The 22,796-nt window shown below is 39.1% G+C and overlaps 4 protein-coding genes and 1 non-coding gene across 5 annotated transcripts; 2 read left to right on the top strand and 3 right to left on the bottom strand.

The window, feature by feature from the left end:
• The first annotated feature begins 1,041 nt into the window (after positions 1–1,041).
• On the top strand, positions 1,042–2,934 carry LOC101292994 (pentatricopeptide repeat-containing protein At3g12770-like). Its single transcript, XM_004297898.1, has one exon. The coding sequence runs from the start codon at positions 1,042–1,044 to the stop codon at positions 2,932–2,934; it is 1,893 nt and encodes a 630-aa protein (XP_004297946.1).
• An 834-nt stretch (positions 2,935–3,768) lies between these two features.
• Positions 3,769–6,607, bottom strand: LOC101293294 (probable folate-biopterin transporter 9, chloroplastic-like). The gene is made up of 2 exons (XM_004297899.1): positions 6,151–6,607; positions 3,769–5,642 (listed from the first exon to the last, which is right to left on the bottom strand). Exons 1-2 carry the CDS (start codon positions 6,605–6,607, stop codon positions 4,489–4,491), a joined length of 1,611 nt encoding a protein of 536 aa, XP_004297947.1. The 3' UTR covers positions 3,769–4,488.
• A 2,650-nt stretch (positions 6,608–9,257) lies between these two features.
• LOC101293583 lies at positions 9,258–10,847 on the bottom strand. The gene is made up of 3 exons (XM_004297900.1): positions 10,425–10,847; positions 10,052–10,216; positions 9,258–9,631 (listed from the first exon to the last, which is right to left on the bottom strand). The coding sequence occupies exons 1-3, from the start codon at positions 10,845–10,847 to the stop codon at positions 9,491–9,493; spliced, it is 729 nt and encodes a 242-aa protein (XP_004297948.1). The 3' UTR covers positions 9,258–9,490.
• A 230-nt stretch (positions 10,848–11,077) lies between these two features.
• On the top strand, positions 11,078–11,150 carry TRNAK-CUU. Its single transcript has one exon. It is a non-coding gene; the product is annotated as a tRNA-Lys (tRNA).
• Positions 11,151–11,222: 72 nt separating this feature from the next.
• On the bottom strand, positions 11,223–13,723 carry LOC101312335 (putative uncharacterized hydrolase YOR131C-like). The gene is made up of 5 exons (XM_004296500.1): positions 13,212–13,723; positions 13,056–13,098; positions 12,769–12,829; positions 12,126–12,260; positions 11,223–11,767 (listed from the first exon to the last, which is right to left on the bottom strand). The coding sequence occupies exons 1-5, from the start codon at positions 13,576–13,578 to the stop codon at positions 11,603–11,605; spliced, it is 771 nt and encodes a 256-aa protein (XP_004296548.1). The 5' UTR covers positions 13,579–13,723; the 3' UTR covers positions 11,223–11,602.
• Between the last annotated feature and the right edge of the window lie 9,073 nt (positions 13,724–22,796).

Below are 22,796 nucleotides of genomic sequence, written 5' to 3' on the forward strand. Positions count from 1 at the left end.
AAAGGGAGATACTGTATTTAATTTTACTGACCCCAGTAAAACTTCTACTAGGTTCAGTAGGGGCCAATAAAGTTGTTTATTAGGGTAAACTTCTACTAGGTTCACTAGGGGCCAATAAAGTTATTTATTAGGGTAAGAATTGGTATCTGTTGTGTGTTGTGCCCCTGAAATTGAAAGGGAGTTATTTTTTTGCAAGTTTACTGATCCCTAGTAGAAGTTTACTAGGGGGCAGTAAACTTTATTTTTTCCATATGCAGTTTATAAATGCAAGTTTTTACTATTTATATGCAGGATGAGAAGAAATTCAAGACATTTAGTTGTGACTTCTGAAACCTGCGGTGGTGATGGTGGTGGTGATGGTATTTGGGGCGGTCGGAGTGAGTGGATAAAAAACATGCGGTGATGTTTTTTTTTTTTTAAATTTTTTCAGCCTTTAGCGATGGAATTCAACTATTCCATCTCCTAACTGGATAATTCAACTATTCCGTCTCCTCAGTGGATAATTTTTTTTTATTATAAAATAAAATCCGTCGCCTAAGTGCTTAGGAGACGAAAGTAAGAACCACTTAAGAGACGAAATTTTAGGTTATGTCGCCTAAGTGTCTACCTCATCACACTTTGGCGACGGATCTTAACCAACGGACGTTCCGTCTCCTAAGTACTCAGGAGACGAAATCTGTCAGTTAGAAGACGAAATAATTCCGTCTCCTAAATGCTTTTTTCCAGTAGTGGTTTGCATCACTAATGCAGCAGTCTTTCAAATAAACAAGTATCTTTTTGAAAAAGCCTCCAACTAGCTTTGGCAAGCATGACTTGAGTCATATCAGTAGTCTTCTTAATTCCAAAATGCACTTTTTGTTAAAAAAAAAAAAAAAAAGTAATTTATAATCCAAGCAGAGTATTTGTAATAATTTGTCGAAAATTTGTACTAAATTTGTGCTATGCAATTTGATTTTGGCTATTCGAGAAAAAAGAGCATATAAAGATTGAAATTCCCCTCGCGAAGTTCAAACTATCTCTCTCCCAGTCTCCCTCTCCGTAATGAGCCTCTCCGCTACACGCAAGACATTCACCCTCAATACCTTCCGATATTGCACCTGTGCCACTGCCCTCCACCCATCGCCGGACCTCCACCACCTTCTCCAGCTCTCAATCACACACCGCTCTCTTCCACTCGCCCAACAATCCCACGCGCGAGTCCTCACTTATGGCCTCCACCAAAACCCATTCATCGCCACTAAGCTCATCTCCGCCTACGCCCAATTCAACCACCCAACCAACTCCAAGCTCGTCTTCGACTCCATTCACCCTAAAAACGTGTATCTCTGGAACTCAATGATCAGTGCCTACGTCAGAACCCGTCTTCACAACGAAGCTTTCAGTTTATTCATCGAAATGTTGTGTTCTGCATCCCCGGATGAGTTTACGTTTTCGACAATGGCGAAGGTTTCCGGCGAGGCTGGGAACTTGGCTACCGGAAAATGGGTTCATGGAAAGTGTGTGAGAGCTGGGTTTGTTTCGGATATGATTGTCGTGAATTCGGTGATGTCAATGTATTGTAAATGTGGGGAGTTTGGGGAGTGCAGGAAGGTGTTCGATGAAATGCCTGATAGAAATGTTGGGTCTTGGAATGTGTTGATCGGAGGGTTCGGGAGTGGCGGTGAGTGTGAATTTGGGGATGGGGTGTTGGAAATGGTGAAGGGTATGATGAGGAGTGGGTTGAGACCCGACGGGTTTACTGTTTCGAGTTTGTTGGCAATGTGTGGAGGGAAGGGTGTTGGGGGGTTGGGGTATGGGAGGGAGATGCATTGTTATGTTGTGAAGTATCGGTTGGAGTTGAGTTTGGGTTCGGATGTTCATCTTGGGTGTTGTTTGGTTGATATGTATTGTAGGAGTGGTAGAGTTGATTTGGGGAGACGGGTGTTTGAGGGTATGAAGTGTAGAAATGTGTATGCTTGGACGGCGATGGTCAATGGTTATGTGCAGAGTGGAGGTTCTGATGAAGGGTTGGTTCTTTTCAGGAAGATGCAGGTGAAAGATGGGATAGAACCCAATAGAGTATCACTTGTGAGTATTCTCCCGGGTTGTATTTCACATGCTGGTTTAACGGGCGGGAAACAAATTCATGGGTTTGCAATTAGGAAGGAGATGAATCATGATGTATCTTTATGCAATGCTTTGATTGATATGTATTGCAAATGTGGGAGCTTGGATTTTGCAAGGCGAGTGTTTGAGGATGACTCGTTTTGTAAGGATGCAATCTCTTGGAGTTCAATGATATCAGGGTATGGATTACATGGAAGGGGCGAGGAAGCCATTGTTTTGTATAATAAGATGGTTCGGCTTGGAATCAAACCGGACATGATAACCATTGTTGGGGTTCTTTCTGCCTGTAGCAGGTCAGGATTGGTAAATGAAGGCCTTTCAGTCTATAGCTCTGCAACAACTGATTATGGGATCAAACCAAGAGTGGAGATGTGTGCCTGTGTGGTGGATCTGTTAGGTCGATCAGGAGAGCTTAATCAAGCATTAAATTTCATCAAAACTATGCCTGTAGAAGCCAGTCCAAGTGTTTGGGGGGCTTTAGTTACTGCTTCTGTATTGCATGGGAACCGCGACATGCAAGATCTAGCTTATAAGTTCCTCATTCAACTAGAACCCGAAAATCCTTCAAACTATATCTCAGCATCAAATTTCTTTGCTTCTTCTAGAAGATGGGACATTGTAGCTGAAACACGAACAATGATGAAGGACAGAGGTTTGAGGAAGACACCTGGGTGCAGTTGGATCAGCATTACTGGTAAGACTCATTCTTTCTTTGTTGCTGATAAAGTACATCCTTGTTGTGATTCAATCTATGAGATGCTTGACTTCCTCATCTTAGTAATTAAGGGAGCCCCCAATTTCCATGACTTAGTAGAATATTCAGCCTAGATGATAGATCACACACATTAGTTAGGCATAGCTTATCTTTTCGATAAATTAATTCGTTCTAAGATGCTTTACGTATATTCTTCAAGGGACAAAGGAAGTGTATTTCTATGATAATTTGAATCATACTTTCTCTGCCTTGGAATTTTTTTTGCGTATTAGGCAAGAGAAGATTACTTTACCCATAATGGTATATTTGGTTTAGTTTCTCTTTGATAACACCTTGTAAACCTCTTTCTGTCTGTTCTCACTGATTCATTCCTATCCACAATTGAGCCTGCCGGCATCATTGTTTTGTTTGTTTCACGGTTAGCTTTCCCATACTACCTACCATGTGCCATATGACTTTGCCTAGTGAAACGTAAACATACAAAAACTGTGCTAGCTGTTGTGGAAGAACTAAAAGAAATGCTGGAACCAGATTCATCAAGGCATTTAAATTCCTACTAATCATGTTTGGTTTTCCCAAATGTTGCTATTGTCCTTGAGTAGTTATGATACGTACTGTACTTCGCTATCTTTGTTCAACTGGAATCACCTAATTCACCTAAGTGAGCAAGCGTTTGTGCTGCTCAGGTACCTCTTGGTAAAAGTCTAAACTTTAAATCATAGATATTGTGAAATAAGGAAGCATATTACCTAAATTCAGTTCTGTTAATCCATGACATCAAACAATCCTACAGCACTATCTATGAACATACCACTTCGTATGTCCTTTCCGAGGCATTATTTTTGCAACAACTATGGAACTGTGAATTGTACCATGGAATTAATAAAGGATCCAAATTATTTCCCAATTCCATTAGGATTCTATTACAACCTCAAATTTGCCATTCCTTTCATTTTCCCTAATTTTTAATCAAAATTCTATTACTGAGAGATTAAAGATGAATAGAATATCAGTTTTCTGCTAGCATCATATATTTATTTTCATATCTCATTAATTATTAAGTTCAATTTTCTGAAACTTCTAGCGCAACATGCATTTTCCTTCCTCCATCTGATTTGCTTGTTAATGTAAATCGTGAAAGGGAAGTGAGTGGCCAGAGTACGCCTAACCCTTATCTCCAATATATACTGGTAGATGCCCCAAAATTTAGAGTTTTTATTTTTCTTCTTTAGGCAAGCACACCATACAGAGTAAGATCAACTAAACAGTTACCTCATTCCACTAATCTATGAGAAAGTACCACTAATATACATGATCGAACAGCTCATGCGTGATGGCATCTGAATTGCTGATTTCTGGAACAAAAGCTCAATTACATCCATCTGATTACCTTTTTCAAAATTCAGCTCCATTTAACATGAGGTAGCCATTTCTCTGTCATAGTCTGATCATACGTACCAGCAACAGAGATGGAGCCTCTTCCTAAGTTAAGGATGGTATGAACAACGGTCTGTCGATCAAAAATACCTTTGCTGCAACCAAAGGAGTGAGTGGCATGTTCATCTCTAACTTTAAGGTTCTCTATATAGCAATACCGTATATGCTTCTCTTTTTCAAACCCCTTTGCTCCCCAAAAAGATATGTTAATCCGCAAGAAATCTGATTCTTCAACTCTCTGCCTCAGATTCTCTCTCTCGTCTGTAGATATATACTGAATCATATACCACTCTGCCAATCCTTCTATTTTTCTGACTCCTCCTGCTTAAACTTTTCTTCCGCTCCTTCCCAACAATAGTTTCTGACATGGGTAAATGATGAATCCATCCCAAGGGAAGTAAAGCTGCAACAAACTGTACCAGTATCCCCAAAGGCAGGCTTGAGTAGTCACCAGCTGTTACTCCTATCAGAGAAGCCAATCCAATACCTAAAAACCCGCTAACTATTGATGAAAAAATTAAGGCTGAAGCTAAGAAAGCAGTGAGAGATCCTTCACAACCTCGAGGACATAAGTGGGCAAATAAGACAGAGAAAGGTAAGAGCTTGAACTGTGCAATTGTTTCTGCTAATCCAGAAAAACAAAGAACGAAAACCTCATTCGGAATCCCCACTCTCAGATTGATCTGTCTTACTAGAATAAAGTCGAGAAGGAGGGAAAAGGCATACACAAACTGCACAATACCGATCAACTTCCTCATTGGAACTCGTTTCCAATAACGGTCGTAAAGTACTGTTGTGGAAAGAAGCATTAGCTGGCCAATTACCCGAGACATGCCAATGACTGAAGGATCAAGATTTAGACATTGTGTTTGATAGCAAAAGATGGAACCTGTCAGAAGTGGGACAATGGCAATAGAAGCTACAATCCAAGTAAGTGGACGAATAATCCTTTGCTCTTGAATTCCCATCATTAGATCCGATAATTGTTTCCTGAGACTCTCCAAGATTGGTTTCCTAGCAAGACTGTGCTCTGACAACTGTGGTAAACCAAGAGAATCCTCTCTTATTGACGAAGAAATTGCAAGTTGAGCCGAAAGTAAAACCGAAAATAGGAGAAACATGGTCCGTGGTGGTGCTTTCATTAAGAAATATCCACCTAATAAGTTCCCAAGGATTCCACCAGCCGCTAATGCCATGAATGCATAAGACTGGAGGCCTTTCATCCTGTGTTGCTGACCATATTCTGCAACAAGAGCATCCTTTGCTACTTCTGTAATTGATGCTCCAAGATTACTGAGGAGAACACACGCCATAATGGTGGGAAGGGCCTTTGCAGCAACTGGAACCAGTGCTAGTGATCCCCAAGACAGGACCTGTAGAAGAACTGAAGTTTGAAATCCATCAGATTCTGTTCAAGTAATCAATTATACATGTCACATAGCTCACAGGTTTCAGATAGCATATACTTACTTTATATTGCCTTTTCAACATCCATATATGGCTCATTTTATTTCAAATTGAAACGTCCATAGTGAAACATAGTTCACACCATTAACCAGCGCTTCTAGGTTCAACTTTAGCACTGTTTGACAGCATCATAATTACTAGAATCTCTAAATTTGACAGAGATTCTTTTATTATGTTGAGGAATTTAATCACTTCTAATGAATCAAAGGAATTTTAGGAACATGGGAAATAGAGAAACAGAACCTAGAGCTGAAAGAGGAGGAAGAAATGAATAAAAAGTACAGTTTCAATACAAAACCACCAAGATGAAGCCAAGCCCTTTCATCCTTGTACTGATAAACAAAAATGTATAAGCAACTTTACAATAATTAACAGAGTTCAGATTAATAGAATGACAGAGATAAGGCAAGGGATTTGAAACTAACCTCCAATGGAAACATAAGGAATTCGATGAGCACCACCAATGTAAAGAGCATCAGAGAGGAGTCCATACAAGGGCTTGGCCACCATGGGAAGATTACCAGAATGTTGCACAAGTTGCAATATTGAAGGGTGCATATTAAGATTGTGAGCCATGTGAAAGTTCAAAGCCAACCATGGAAAGCACCTAAAGCCTTGCACCCAATACCCAAATCCACACAAAATCATCATTTGTTGGCTTCCCAATTTGGGAAGGCCTCTCCTTTCCACATTGGCCCTGTTTTTCTTGGCCTTTCTGTAAACAACCTGAGTTGGGGTGACCAAGATGGGATTTTTAAGCTGGATTTTGGGTTCTTTGAGGTTGTGAATGATGGTGTTATCTGGGTTTTGACGGTGCAAACAAATAATGGGTGGTTTTAAGTGAAAAGGATGGTGTGGTTGCTTTCTTGAAAGGTTCATCATTTTTGGATTGATTGCTGTTGCCCATGGATTTTCATATGAAATTGATGTGTAAATCATGGTAATCTGGGTTAATACTCAAAAACACAAATATAAAATAGGAGAGACAAATTCAGCTCAAGCTTCCCTAATCTCTATTACCTCCTCAAAATTTGACTCTCAAAAAACACAAAATGAACGAGGCAGAAAAGAAAGGAAGGCTGCTATTATTAGACCAAGACTTGATGGAGTTAGCATACAAATGTGAGCTAGGTAAAAACCCAGTAGATTCAGAGAGAGAGAGAGAGAGAGAGAGAGAGATCTAGAAGAGTGAAGAGATTGAAGACAAAGAAGAGCATAGAGGAAGAGGTTTTTTTTTATGTTGGTTTGTCCGTGTGTGTCTTGTCTTGCTGTCATTTGCCGGGGGCTTTGTTTGAGGAGGCAGCACGCGCCGCACGTGAGAGTGGGTCCGAGAAAATAGGGGACCAGCGTGGGTGTCTCGAACTCTCGGATCGGGTCCACGTGCCCGATTTGGTCTGGGTCCGTTTTCTGACCCAATCAGGAGATCTGAGTTGAGTGACGGACTTGATTGGGAAATCTAGGACTTGTTGGATTCGCGGTCAGAAATTTTCCCGTTTGTTAACGGAGAAGGACAGGTTTGGGAGTTTTACACGCGCGCGTGTAATTCACGTTAATAGTAGGACCGATGGGGTGGTGCATTGCGGGAGAGAAGCGCGTGGAGTTTTAGGTTTGGCGACAGAAACTTCGAAGTTGGAAACGATGTCGTTAAACGTAGATACTTTCATTGTTTAGGGCAAGTAGGTGCACTCTTTGGACTGGGAGTGGATTAGGGTTGTAAACGTTTGCTTTCGAGGCTAAGCAACAACGTTTAAGGGCATGCACCTATTACAACAAACATGTGCCTAGTTAGCTTTCGTACTTGAAAGATAAAAACTACATATATTAAACACAGTATATTTGAAACTCCCATTTTTTAAGTTGTGTGAAGTCTATAATCGATACAGTATTCACAAGTAGAGATCATTATGAGCTTGCGGTTTCTTCAAATATGTAGCGGTATGTCGACACTCTGTAAAAACAATAGTTGTTTTTAAAGTTCTATTCAGAAAGTCACGTAAAACTTCAAAATTAATGGCGGCTCTCGATGGGTTCGGAGGAGACACGTGGTTTGAAGACCAGCACGAGGTCTACTGATGTCAGCTATTTTGGTCATAAGACACTCGTCACCTGATGGTTGCCTTAGGCTTAAGCTCTTGACAAGTGTCGCAAAGAGCTTGGTGTGTTTTTCTAATTTTTGACAAGTAGCAATTTTTGTATTTTATTATCTTGTATTTGTCATTTATATGACTCATTGAGTCAACTCTTTTTTATTTTTGGTGAAAAATGAATAATTCATTAATCAAAAGACGAGTCCAATTACAAAGCCTGCAAAACACAAGGTAGAAACTACAACAAACAAAGATTATGGACCTTTAACTTGATCAAGCTAGAAAGAGTAAAAGGAGATCAATAACTCACTAATCTATAGGCTGGAGCCCCTACAACCGAAAATAAAAAAACAACAAACCTAACAAATCTATCAGATCCTCCATCCATGTTTACTAACATTGTTGTCGCCATCACCGCCAACAAACGTAAGGTCGTGAGGAGTGCTAAATTAGAGCTTTGATGCTCGAGAAACCGATGCCAAACAAATCTCAGTGCACACACCCTATGGAAACCCTCAACCCAAGGGAGTAGCTCCCTCAAAACAACACCATACAATCCACAATCGCAAAACACACCATGAAGATGTTGTGGCTGACGAAAGAGGACCAAGTAACAGAAGCAAGAATCAGAACCAGTACCGAAGAAAATGGATGTCTCTAATAAGTGATCGTGAATTCTCATTCACATGCACTTCCTGCAGGGGCTGCAGGCCACCAAAGAGTTCGAGAACAAGCAACTTATCTACCACAACGTTTATGGTTTTTACATGGATTAGTCTCAGCTATCATCATCATAGTGATAATCTCGATGTTGATCATGGTTTAGTTTCAGTTTTTATTGTTTATTTGTCCCGTAATTTGTTATATCAGTGTTTTTTCTTCTTATGTTTCCATTGATCATGGTGTACTTTTGTCATAGTAATCCGGTGATTTACCTCTTGAACCTGTTGGGGAATATGGAGGTATTGCCTTGTAATTCTAGACCAAACTTGTTTTTATTGTGATTCAATTTGATTTAAGATGATAGGAATCTCGTTTACTTCGGATTTGTACTGTTTTTTTTTTTTTTTGCTGATGAGGTTAAAATGCAGTTAGGATATATTATGCATACCTGAGTCAATAAATGTCAAGAAACAGTTGTTGTTCACATTTAGCAATACCAATAGGATGAACTCTAAACTAAGAATTGCACTTGTTATATCATAAACAGCAAGCAGGATCATACATCCATTCACCAGAAAAGTCTGGGAAAATTTTCAACAGAGTACATTACATCAGCTTCTCAAATTCACAACCAACAAGAGGATTAGTAATCCTTCTACACCACCAATTTGTACAACTGAAACTTCAAACTGTTAGTGCTTCATCCAGAATGGGTTTTACAGGAGAGGACCTCTTATGCGGAAACAAGTATAGAATGAGCACTATTCCTAAATTGGTATCATCTACAGGATAACTAAAGAAGAAACCCTAAGGTTGATAAGCACTGTAACAGATACAGATTTCATCAACAAAGAATCTTTGTAACAAATTGAAACATAAGAGATTATAAGTGCGCTGTATCTAAAAGGGTATGATCTAAAACAGATAATGGCCAACTGTGACTAAATTCGGATGTTAAGAAAAGAACGGCAAAGTGTGTGAAATTCAAACCCAGGAATGGTGAGCTGATGTGCATCTACAGGAGCTTGTAGTAGCAGTCAGTTCCATTGAGAAGGAACTGATAGGCCTTGTCACAGTGGCACCTGAAGTGAATGACCAGAGAGTCATCCTTCTTCTCCACACTCACAGATTCTGAAAATTCTTTCTCACTGCTATCCTGCAACAGCAACAATAAAGACACTGTTTAGTTTCATGGTTTGCATAATAAAGAATCTGAAACACCACATGACCAAATCACTGCTTTCTTTGACCTGTTATTCAGAAAACGCATGAAAACAAATGGAAGACAAATTCCAAATACCAATTTTCATGGTTCGACAAATAGGAATCAGAAAACACCAACTACCAAATACCAATATCAGGGTTTGCCCATTAAAGAATCAGAAAAGTACCAAATGCATGAAATTTTAGAACAGAAACAAAATTGTGGTATTAAATTTGAGAGCCAAGAAAGCATGATGAACCTTGGAATAAATCTGGCATATTCTACATTCTTTCTCCTATATGAATAATACCCCCAAGGTTCTTGAAAAGTAACCAAACACCGAACTGTGAGGAGAAAAAAAAAAATCAATACCTCAGTGGAAGTATCATTGGGAATATCTCGAATGGCATCAATATCAGGCATATCTTGAGTGGCTCCGATTTCGAGTTCTTCATCTTGTTCCAGATCCTCTTCACGCATGAGCTGCCTGCACCACTCACTCATCTCCTTCAGCCGACCCTTCATCCTCTTCAGCCTCTGCAAATTCCAACAATCACCCAATTCAGAAACCCAGAAAGATAAAGAAAGAAGCTTTCAATTTCATAAACCCAGAAGAAAGAAGCTTTTGATTTCATAAACCCAGAAAGATAAAGAAAGAAGCTTTCATTTCACAAACCCAGAAAGAAAGACCCAAGAATCTGAAAGAGGCATTTTCACAAACACATGGAGGGCACAAAGATCAAACCTTGGAATTGGGAGTATCAGTGTCAGTCTCGACGGACATATCGTTGGAGCTGGAGGAGCGGGAGAAGGCCTGGGCCGGAGAGGGGTTGATATCGGAGACGGAGCGGCGGAGGGTCGGCGGCTGCTGCGGCGGAGGAAGAGGCGGCAGGGAGGAGTTGAAGTGGGTCGGGGAAGGAGATGAAGTAGTCTTGTTGAGATCGGGAGAGTGGCCGGCGGAGAGAAATGGGTTGGTCTGCGGCGGCGGCGGAGGGGAGTAGGGGTCGGAAATGCAGCGGCGGAGGAGGGGTTGGTGGTGGTGGTGGTGGTGGTGGAGAGGGAGGGTGAGCTTGGAGTAGCCGAAGCCGAGGAGAGAAGAAGGGTCGTCGGGAGAAGGTGGGGACCTTTTCATGGAGATGGGCTCAGAGCCACAGGTGGTGGAGGTCATCATTGTCTTGACTTTCTTTGTTTCTGGGTTTCTTGGTTTGTTGCAGAGACCGAGAGGAATGGTTTTTATAGCAAGAAGAAGAAGAGAGAAGGGGTTAAACCCCAGGTTTTAGGGTGGGAGTTTGTTAGGCATTGGTGACGTGGCAGAAAGCAGTTACTTATAGTTGGTTCGAGAGCCAATCAACAATCGACAACATTGAGTATGGAAAACTGGGAGTAACTAACAACAAGGCCCGTCTAGCTCAGTTGGTAGAGCGCAAGGCTCTTAACCTTGTGGTCGAGGGTTCGAGCCCCTCGGTGGGCGCTTTGTTTTTATTTTTTAATTTTTTTTTTGGAATATTTCCTCGGTGATAATTGGAAAATAGTTGGGCACTAGGGCTGAAACATAGATAATTCATTACAGGCAAAACAACAATCTATCATGTACAACTACAAAGACATTCCAAAGGGTACAAAGTTAGGAGTTGATGGGGTAAATGATATCCCTTGTATTATCTTACTTGAGCTAAGTTCGTGGTAATTGACTAACTGGTAATGTAGCATGATACTAGGCCGATACATAGCCGGTCTTGTAAAATGTATTACAGAGGCATTACTTAGCCTTTTTGTCTGCCTAAACGCCGGCTTCAACGAATTCCTTCCGAATTATATTTCTCTCCCTATATTACACTATAGTTCTTTCGGGAGCTAAGAACAACGCATCCAACAAGACTGTGGTTCTTCGCACAGTGGAACTGGTTGGCAATGGATTTGTGATCAAGGTGCCAAGTCAAAATGTTTTTCCAATATCGAGTGGACTTCTGTTAGGGAAGACACCTTGAAATCTGGTTTGTGATGTACATTGGCGAATTCCGGAGAGTCATATCTGCCCACTTCATCAAGCAAGCACGCAAATGCTCCTGCTCGTTTCCCACAAGCCACCTGCAAAGACAGCACAATTCTTTATACATCTCCAGTCTCTAGTCATATAATGATTCAACAGCAGCTCAGGAATCTAGCACACTACAGTATTGTAACGGAAGTTAGGACTCACTGGCTCAGAAGGCCAGCACACTACATGATCATAATGCAGAAGTGACGCCCTTATCTTATCCGATCACATCTCTTTTCTCACTTATGGCTCGGTAGTGCTCATAGCACCACATACAAAAACTACGACATACTATGCTGCTAGATCAGTTTATCATATTTGCTTATAGAGAGTGATAGGGTATACAAATGGCAACACCTAAAGAGAATACAACGTACTTTCACAATAAACAAAAACATAGTTACTCACGTCATCTTTAAGGGAATCTCCAACCATCATTACTTCACTAGGGTTAACTTCCCAGGCTGAACATATATGCAATAATGGAGCTGGATCCGGTTTGTAAGGTCGAAATTCCCTGCTCAGAGCTGGAGAAAATGACAACTGCAGTGATGATACACAGAGTGGAAGAGATTAGTGATGTAATTAAGTTAGCCTCCAGCAACATTAGCCACAGTCACGGTTATACAGATCTGCTGAAGGCTATAGAATGCATCAAATAGTAAATGACAGAATATCTAGGATACACCGATACAGAAATTAAAAGTTGAAATGGGGAAGAAGAACAATAAAAAGAAAGCATAAAACTTTAACTTTTCTCCCTTTAATCAGAAAGAAAAAGGGGAAAACAGGCCAGATAGAAATGTAAGTTTGTGATGTAAGGCGTAGCATCTTCCAGTCTCACAAGTAGCAGAAAACTTGGTATAGTATAAGTCTGTATTTCAGTGCACACATCTAATGCCATAGCTTTTAACATGCATACATCTAATCCTTACCACATACACACAGTAATTGAAATACAGTTGAATGTAATGTGTTATTCATTCAAAAGGAATAATATGTAACAGTTAAGTGTGTAACTTCACGTTACACCACTTAGTATTATACTTACCCTGAACCGTTCATGAAACAAATCCACCGCACTCTTGACATTGCGTGTGATTAATCCCCGCCTGTATCAAAACAAACATTCTATCAGCATTCACTTATCATTGCTGCCCACATTACCGAAAACAGTCACGAAACATAGTAAATTACTAAATTATCAAAATCCATATCTTAAGCTACACAAGAACTCAACTTCAATACGAAAAGGTATTAAGCTACATCACAGTTGAATTAAGCTTCGAAACTGAACCTAATGAGAGTATCAAAATAGCGATAAGTGGTGAGTATGACCTTATATTTTTAGAATCTAGAAAATCACAAAGTTCTGCAGCACCTGCACCACAATTTATATCAAAATGTTACTAATGTCAACTCAATTTTCCAAAAAATTTACACCAGTAAAAAAAAAACACAATCCAAACTCAAGACTGTAAATTTGTTTTTTACCAGGCATGATCTGGAGGCGATCGAGTCCCCGGCGCTCGAAATCGGCGATGGTCTCGTAAGCCTTCTGCTGCCTATCATTGCTCCAGCCCTCAATGTGATGAAGGATATCAATCCCGGAAGGATTCTCCGCCCTGATTCTGATGTACTCCTTCTCGCCGAGCACGGCCCTGTACATTGCCGCGAAATCGATGACGGGGACCGTTAGGGTTCCGTCCATGTCGAAGACCACGCCGCGGAGGCGAGCCCGCGGCGGTGCGGCGGCGGAGAGAGTTGTGTTAGTGGCGGCGGCCATGGGTAGTTTGGGGAATTTGAATTTGGGGGAGAGGAAGAGAGCGGTGGTGGTTCTGGGGAAGAAGAGTAGGGGCATGACGTGGGGCGGGGGTTTGGGTATTTATAGGGGTTTTCTGTGATGGAGACAAATGGAGCAAAGAGAATGTGGTGGAGAGTGAGGAAGGAGAAGAGTGAGTGGCCAGAAATGAGAGACTAATTAGATGCTTTTACAGTTTTACTGTAGTTGTAAAGATGCTTTTTTCTGGGGATGAATTATACAGAGGATTCCAGTTTGTCTTGTTCAAGATATGAATGACTAATTAGATGTGGCCAGTTTGCTCCATGGAAGAACCAACTGAACTTCAATTTCTAAGATCGAAAGGCAAATCATGAAATTTTGATGACCAAGTTTGTATCATATAGGTGGGATGTGAGATTCCAATGATGGTTCGATTGTCATGAGTGCTAGCAAAGTTTGAAGGATGTCTCACTTTTAGGAGAAATTTTTCAGTCCTAAATACCCATGAATGTCATTTCACAAAAATAAAAAATATTTGTTTATATCTTAGTTGTAAAAAATCCATATGTCTAAATTTGATTGGAACGTAGGACCACGTCAGACTGCCACGTGATCCTCCTGTAGCATTTAAAAATTTCTCCATTTTTAGGTGCAACGTTAATTTTGATCAAATAAAATGTCATTCATATAGAAGATGTTACAAGCTGTATGAATAATACAAGCAAAGGTCACTAATGGATGTGTTATGTGTCACATAATAGCTTACTATTATATCAATGTTTGTAAGGCTAGAAGATTGTCTTTGCTTTTGATTTCTTGAAAGCATTGTTTTGTGTCACAAGCAGTCGATTTGATAAGGGCTTTAAGGTTTGAAACTCTCAAATTTGGGTTCAAATTACACCAATACAATTTCAATCTATTTTTTTGTGGCCATAATCATGAGTGTTCTGACACATCTTCCGTCACGGATTAGCTTTTAGGCTCATGAATCTTAAAAATATATTATGAGGTCAATGAAAATTTATGAAGTTAATCATGAATGTTTACATGAATACTTGTTAATAAACTATTTCTTCATCTAGTGCACACATTTTTCGAAAGTAGGAGCAACACGTTCCATTAGAGAATTGGGTTCAAGAACCTAAATAACATAACCTGTTTTTGTTACAACTAAATAACATAACTTTTATCAGGCTGTTAGTTCAATTAATTAAGTCATTCTGCCAGTAAAAGATAACACCTGTCTTATTTTAGTTACTTCCGCTGTCCCATATTTAAATTAGGATTAATTTCAGTTTACCCACCTAAAGTTTGATGTTGACATCATTTCACCCTCCGTACTCTCAATTTTGAATTTTTACCACCCAATCTCTCCAATTTTAGCCTTCCGTCCCCCATCTCTCATGTTTCGTCCAATTGGTCCGTTAAATCAGAAAATTGAGGGTTAAAATGGTCATTTTCACATAATATTACATCCAAAAATTGAAATGAGCGGCATAAACTTAACCTATTATACATACAAAGATTTGCCGCCAAAATTTGAACCACCACAAATCCATTAAGTACTAGAATGTGGAAACAACAAATTGGCAGCATATTTAGGGAATTCCAGTAAAAAAAAAAACCTACTACATATATGTGAAAGAACAAATGACAATCACAACCAAATATAGATTTTAAAGGAGTTTTCATATATTACATACAATAAATTGGTGCATACATTGTCTTGAGCATTATAACCCTAATGGATGACCATGAATACTTTACATCCATTAAACCAAAAAGGAAAATAGAAAGTTGCTTTAGGCTATAGCTCTAATCATTTTGTCAAAAAATTAGAGCTAGCAACCGATTGACTTATCTCAAGGTTGCACAAAAGGCAGCAACATTAACAAACCTAATATCGCAAAGTTCAAGGCATGCTAACAAGACAACATACAATACTTCAGTCTATTTTTTCCCATCAGTTGATCTGATTCTTGTAGATGACCTAGTAGATGTTGCTTGTCTAGATGATGAAGGTTTAGGATGTGGGTTTACCCTTGTTGAAGTAGGAGATGTAGCTCTTGATATTGCTAGAGTAGAAGTTGTTACACTTGACATTGTTGTAGTAGCAGCAGAATGTCTTGAAGTTGTTGCAGATCTACCATTTGATCCTCTTGACACATTAGATTTTTTTGCTGCTGCTGCCTGTTCTGCTTTCTTTAAATCTCTCTTTTCCTACATAAAGACACACCATTACATGCAAACAAATACCCCAATAGTTAATAATGCATGCAACAAAGCAAGATTGTTACCTTCAGCTTTTGTGCCTTTAGTTGTATCTTCTTCCTCAAATCATTTGTGCTCACTGGTCCCTTTTTGCTAGTGTTGTTCTACAACACACACACAAATAAAAATAGACACACCAATAACCAAATTTCACGATATAGAGAGATATAAAGTTCATACCTGAGTTTGAGATGTAGATGCATCCAACTTTCTCTTCTTGGTACTGCTTGTTGAGGTCTTGTCCTTGGGTGGCAAGTGTCGATGAGAAGTCTTCCTATTATGACCAATTTGATTGCAGTTGCCACACTTAAGAGACCTTTGAATTCTGCCAAGCTTGGTATCATCAGTGGTTGCCTTCCTTTCAAATGCATCTTTTCTTCTGTTTGTCCTTGGTCTCCCTGGTTGTCGGTTGTATAGGGTGGGGGGGGGGGGGGGGGTAATGGACTCTTGGACCACAACTCCATATCATACCATTAACAGGCTTGATTGTGTTAGCATAAATTATCATGTAGGTTTCAAGTAACATAGATCAACATAATCTTCAGGGGCATGTCTCATAAAATTAATGGCTGCCACAACATGTTTACATGGGATGCCAGTTAAATCCCATCTTCTGCATGCACAAGTGCGGGCTTGAAGGTCCACCACATACTTGCTGCCTCCTAGGCTTTGAACTTCAATCTGTGGCCTACCTGAGCCAATAGGTATGCAATCGGTTGCTGCCCTGACCTTGTTTTTCTCTAAGAGCTCCCTAGATTTGGGGCAGATTGTATCTTCATGTTTCATCATCTTATCCAACCTCACATAAATCCTCCTCATCAGCTTAACCCTTATTTCTTCAAAACAACTCACAATTGGCTTCTTTCTAGCTGGTACTATAAATGCATTGAAGCTCTTAGACAAATTATTCAACAAAACATCACACTTCAAGTGTGTTCTGAAATGAGCCCTACACCAGTGCTTGGAAGGCCTATCAGGATCTACAATCATAAAAAATAGAACACTTCATTAAAATGAACAAATTGTAAACAAACTACATACGACGTATTAAGAACACGAGTTACTTACGCATTAACCAATCCCATGCTTTAGGATTTAGTTGGCTCATAAGGATCATTTCTTTGGCAAAAAAGTTCTCATTTGTTGCCTTTGCACATGCCCAAAGCTGATCCTTCATCACCTTGCCAGGAAATAATTTGTTGAAGTTTGTCCACAAGTGTCTAACACAGAATCTATGGTCTGCAAGTGGCATAACCGAGTCGAAAGCAGGCAACAACCCCTTTTGTTTATCACTAATGAAGGTCCAACCAGCCCCCTCATCCCTTATGTGTAAATCCTTCGCCAACAAGTCTAAAAACCACTCCCAGCTATCTTTACTCTCCATCTCCACCATAGCCCATGATAATACCCATGTTGTGTTGTTAGCATCCAACCCTACAGCTGTGAGTAACTGACCTCCATAACAACTCTTCAAATGGCACCCATCTAGACCAAGTATAGACCTGCAGCCTACTTTAAATCCCAACTTCAGTGCTCCTAAACAGATATACATCCTCTTGAAAACAGGTAATCTTGTGCTGAAGTCACACTTTATATCAATTGTGGTATTTGGATCAGCTCTTCTAAGTTCTTCCCCGTAGTCCTTTATTCTTGCATATTGCTCCTTGATGTCAGCTTCTAAACGAGCCAAGGCCGCCCTTTTTGCTCTGTATGCTTGCTGGTTTGACACTTTTGCCTTCACACCAGCTGACAGAAACTAATGTTAGAAAAAAAGTACACTGAATTAGAAACTAATGTTAGAGAGCATGGACTAAAAATATACATGTTTCCCAATTTGGGTTCAACTTAATAGCCTCCCCAAACTTATCCACTAAATAGGATACCCTAATCGTAGGGTTCTCATTCACTCTATAACAAGTGTGTGCATACCTATAGGTCTTGATCTGCAAAGTGCTTAATTGTTGCATCTTACCTGCATACATCTCAAAGGGACAATATATTGTCAGCTTTGCATATGACCCTAATCTTATCCTTGTCAGTCCTCGCAAACACTGGTATCCACCCTTTTTGAATTGCTCTTTCTCTAACAGCAGCTCTAAAAATCTTTGGGGTTGCAAATTTCAAGCCTAGGCAAAATTGAGGGTCCAACATATCAGTTTTGGGGTTGAACTCAGGGTAATCATCATCATCTACTTCCCCATCAGATCCTAGCTGACCTCCAATACACTCCTCGTCAGAGTCAACAGCACCAAACATTGCTTCATTATCCTCATCGTATGACTCATTCTCACCACCTGCAATACTAGATTGTTTTCTAACTCCTCCTATCCATTGTCCAAGTGCATTAAACTCCACCTCCATATCACCTAACCAATCCTCATCTAAACCATACTCAACATAATCTTCGTTGTCAAACTTGGGGTCATAATCCTCATCTTCTGAACTACTCTCATACCAGAAATTCTCAGTATCACTAAGGTAACTCGGCTCATTGGGGACGCATGGTCTTAAGTCTCTTGGTCCAGAGCTTGACACATGAACATTGTAAAGGTTGTCTTCCTCATCAAATTCGGAAGCATGTACTTCATGGATAATTTTTCCCTTCCCTTTGTCTTTAGACACATTCACTTGAGCTGCGCTAGCTTGAGTAGGAACTAATTCTGGCTCTCTAATGACAATTTCAGCTGCCCTCTTTGGTGCCACGCTGGGCTGCCTCCTCGATGAATCCGGTAACTCCTCAATCACAACTCCACTTGAAGCAACTTGACTGAAAGCAAAATCATGATACTCTTCCATGAAGTCATCCTCCTCCTCATCAATATCCACATAATCTGGTTTCAAACACCAATGATCTAAGTAAATAATCACTAGCCTATACTGTGGAACTCCACTACACATGTTTATCACATCCAAATCTGTCTCAATTTTTTTCAAATCCCCACCCTCAGTTCCACACTTATACCAATAATCTATTCTTTGGCTACCATACTGTTGATTCAACCCCCTCACCATTGAATCAACTTCAATTAGTGAAATGTTATCCTTATCCACATTGTCATAAAAACTTACCTTCCCACGTACATACTCATTGCCACTAAAATAACCTCCATGATACAACTTCACTGTAAAGTAATCTGGGTAACCTGCATAACAAAATAATCTTAGTTTATTTGAAAGTTGAATACATGAGTAAAACTAAGAAGAACAAAGCCATTATTTAATAGTAGAAACCTAATAAAAACTAGGACAACAATTCTTAACAGTTTTTTGGACCACTTAAAGTATTTTAAAAGAAACCACAACACTGTACTCACACATGATGGTGCTGCACCATTGACATTCCCAACTTTCAATTATGCAAAAGTTGATAAAGCATCTCAGAGGAAAAAAAAAAAACCACAACACTCACACCAACGGACTTGCTTTTATTCACCTACTTTATTCATAACCATAAACACAAGCAAACAACAAACCTAATAATTTATCATATCTCAATCCTTATTTCAATTCAAAATCACTCATTATCAGTGACCTTGAAGCTACGAAGACCCCATTTAGTCTCCCATAAGAAACCCTGCAATTATCCCTACAACTGAAACAGAATCTCAACCGAAAATCCTCCCGAAAACCAGGTTCCGATTACGTACAAAACCCTGATCCTTGAAACAAAAACCCCAGTCGAAACCTTCAACCCATAATATAACACCCAAACTCTAACAAAAACAGTAACATGATTGAGATTGAAAGCTTATTACGGCTGTAATCCGGAAGCGCGTCTCCTTCGAATTCATTTCGCGGTCTCCATTCATCATCTGCCATCATGAGTTACGGGTCTCAATCCTCAATCTCCTTTTCAATCTTCAATCTTCGTTTTGGGTATTTCTATGAAGCTCTTAGAGAATGAGTTTCTTTTTGTTTTGTCTTTTGGACAAAGATATCGGGTTCTAAATCTAAAATGGGGAACTGTGCCTGTGTTAGGGTTAACTGAGAGGGAAAAGAACTGTGTTTTGAGATTAAGCGGGGGAAAAAAAATCTATTCGGGGTCAGTCTTGTAATTTCAACCCTCAACGTTCGGATTTAACGGGCCAGTTGGACGGAACATGAGAGATGGGAGACGGAAGACTAAAATTGGAGAGATTGGGTGGTAAAAATTCAAAATTAAGAGTACGGGGGGTGAAATGACATCGACATCAAACTTCAGGCGGGTAAACTGAAATTAATTCTTTAAATTATTCATTTCTAAGCATCATGTTCATTTCTAAGTATCATGTTCATTTCTAGTCAATATGAATATAAGTAGGCAAAAATCATTCCGGGACAATGACACTAAAGTGCTAAACATGATAATTGGAAAGCATTTTGAATTCATTCAAAAGTACACGTCTCTCTTACTCAAGCAACAAAATGGTTCCTCATACAAGGAGGATAAATTTCCCATGAAGACAGAATGGGTCAGCGATGGAACAAAAAATCAAATTTTTCAATGTTGTGAAATAAGCATGTTTTTAGATTAGAAGATGTGACTTTTTTTTAAGCGATATTTTGTGCCACATATGGTTGTGTTGGTAAGAGTCTCAAGGTGTGAAACGACTACATATGGCATAATAATGGCACAACCACGAAACATCTAATTAGACCTAACCAAAAACACAAACTTGATTAATAAAACAAATGTTTCTTATGGCAATACGCTTCCAATTTCCTCGATGTCAAACCCCAAAAATGTGGCTAGGCCACCCAAAATGTGATTAGTGCAAGAAATTTATACGTGATTCAAACTATATGGAAATGAAAAGGAGCTTGGCAACATGAGGCGTGGTGTGAGAGCTAGAAATGCATCGCGGTGAGAGAATTTTGGGCTTTTTGGGTTTAGGTTTCTAGGTTTGAAAGAAAATGTTTGGGAGGATGACTGAGAATGAGTTTTGGTGTTTGAAGGCTTAAGGGTTGTTTTCTAAGCTTGCATGGTTTTTTTCGCCATGTCCTGGTTCTAGTGCTAGGTGTCCATTGTATAGATTCAATTGGAAGGTGTTATGGTGGCTCAGAAGAACATTTGGGTTTCTGGTAAAGCGTTTCTTCATCACCTCGTACATGATATCCGCCCTAAACTTAGAGATAAGAAAGCTACCTTCCCTGAGATATTGGATTTTGGGGGAAGAAGGTCTTTAGCCATCGTACATGATTGCAGCTTGACAGTTGCAATGACACAAAACAAGAAACGAGGTGAGCGAGGAAGGATCGAGATACATGAACTAATTATTTGAGGGAGAGGATGTTTCTTGACTGGTCTCATGGCTTTTCTTAGCAGAATAAGACCGTCGTTATAAGGGATTGTGGTTCAGACTTCAGATTATGTATATGACTAATGTAGGGAGGAAGAAACTCTTTGGAAATGAGAAGGAATGATTGTGTAAGGAGATGATGTGTTAATATTCTAATACATTAACTTTTATTACTACTTTAAATACACATTTTATTGTTGAGTGCGGCTATTGGAACCTTCAAATTTGTTTATTTCACCTCACACTATTTTGAATTATTAAATGACATATATATCTTCTTACATAATGACTATTAAAGACAAAAATTATACAAAAAGAAATATAATAAGAAATTTGCATAATGACTATTAAAAAAATTGCTCACTTCACCTCACTTTATTTTGAATTATTAAATGACATATATATCCTTTTACATAATGACTATTAAGGACAAGAATTATACAAAAAGAAATATAATAGTTATCTCTCTAGACTTTCCAATTCAATAATACATGATCCATTTCATTATTTTTCTTATTAATTTTCATTTTCTAATTTTACTACATACTTATTTAGCATTTATATATATTTAATAAAAACTTAAACTATGAGTAATACCATCATGTGACAGAAAAATTTATGTTATCATACATATTGCACACATATGTAAGGTGAAAAAATATTTTTACAAAAAGCATGATCTACTTATTATTAATAAAATTAAATAAGTATTAAAATAATTTATCATGATGTATAAACGTAGAAAAATTATAAATGTAGAAAAATAGTATATGTAAAATAGAAACACAAAAGTTAATAAAAATATATAATAGTTCATGTGATGATCGATAGAAATTACTTTTTAGACACAATACCTTGTTTACTTTTATTTTTAAGATAAAAATACTTTTCATGATTCGAATTAATTTTTCTCTGAAATTAATGTCATTGAGAGTTCATTCTTACAATTTGATCAAAAAATGAAGATATAGTGACATTTTATGCAAAAAAAATTAAAAATTAAAAAAAAATCAAGAAATGGAATGGAAGTTTGATGGCTCGTCTCTTCCTCTCCCTCTTTCTTGCCCTAGCAATCAATTTTGTAAACAACGGGGAGATTGGGGATGGTGGAGGCGCTGATCTTGGTGAGGACAGTCATGACTAGCTTCATGCATCCGAAGGGCCGCGGTTGCTCCCCTTTTGCTTTCCTTCTTCTCTGGCCACGGAGGCGAGAATGGTAGTTTCTTTGTTTTCTGGTACGTTTGACGGTAGCCTTGGGCTTCTACTTTGGAGGCTTTTGGTGACAGTGATGTGCATAAGGTGGGGTTGATTTTGAAGAAGTCGATCACGACTTAATATATTAAGGTAAAAAAACAAAAGCCAAAAGCAACCATTACATATTCTATCGCTACTATTTACAGATAGTCAAGTAGTTGTGAGTCAAGACTCACACTAGTATATAGGATAGACCACTCATTAATCGTATTCACTCATTTATTCTATAAGCATACTTCTATGGATCAAAGCATAGAAAAATAAGCTAATGCTTGAAATAACATAACTTAAAAGAGCCCCAGTAGGGCCAAACCCAATATGCTAAGGCATAACAAAACACTAGCAAAATTGATGCCAGTAGCATAGTTGTCGCTATCATCGTTGACTGCAACATCAAAGTTGTCACCGCTAACGCCGTTGCCTCTCTCGTCGCCATTGCAAGCTTTGTCGTTGTCGTCGTCGTCGTCGTTGACCCAAGCATCACTGCAACCA

The sequence above is a fragment of the Fragaria vesca genome, linkage group LG4, assembly GCF_000184155.1.
Source record: "Fragaria vesca subsp. vesca linkage group LG4, FraVesHawaii_1.0, whole genome shotgun sequence".
NCBI lineage: Eukaryota > Viridiplantae > Streptophyta > Magnoliopsida > Rosales > Rosaceae > Fragaria > Fragaria vesca.

Bases quoted from the DNA above. Each gene is read 5' to 3' on its own strand.
- LOC101292994 (XM_004297898.1), top strand. From the start codon at position 1,042: ATGAGCCTCTCCGCTACACGCAAGACATTCACCCTCAATACCTTCCGA.
- LOC101293294 (XM_004297899.1), bottom strand. From the start codon at position 6,607: ATGATGAACCTTTCAAGAAAGCAACCACACCATCCTTTTCACTTAAAA. The intron at 5,643-6,150 runs GTTAGTTTCAAA...TTCAAACTTCAG, and splicing joins TCCTTATGTTTCCATTGGAG to TTCTTCTACAGGTCCTGTCT.
- LOC101293583 (XM_004297900.1), bottom strand. From the start codon at position 10,847: ATGACCTCCACCACCTGTGGCTCTGAGCCCATCTCCATGAAAAGGTCC. The intron at 10,217-10,424 runs GTTTGATCTTTG...TGGAATTTGCAG, and splicing joins CTGATACTCCCAATTCCAAG to AGGCTGAAGAGGATGAAGGG. The intron at 9,632-10,051 runs GTATTGATTTTT...TTGCTGTTGCAG, and splicing joins CCAATGATACTTCCACTGAG to GATAGCAGTGAGAAAGAATT.
- LOC101312335 (XM_004296500.1), bottom strand. From the start codon at position 13,578: ATGCCCCTACTCTTCTTCCCCAGAACCACCACCGCTCTCTTCCTCTCC. The intron at 12,830-13,055 runs GTCATACTCACC...GTTTTGATACAG, and splicing joins CTAGATTCTAAAAATATAAG to GCGGGGATTAATCACACGCA. The intron at 12,261-12,768 runs GTAAGTATAATA...TCATCACTGCAG, and splicing joins TGTTTCATGAACGGTTCAGG to TTGTCATTTTCTCCAGCTCT.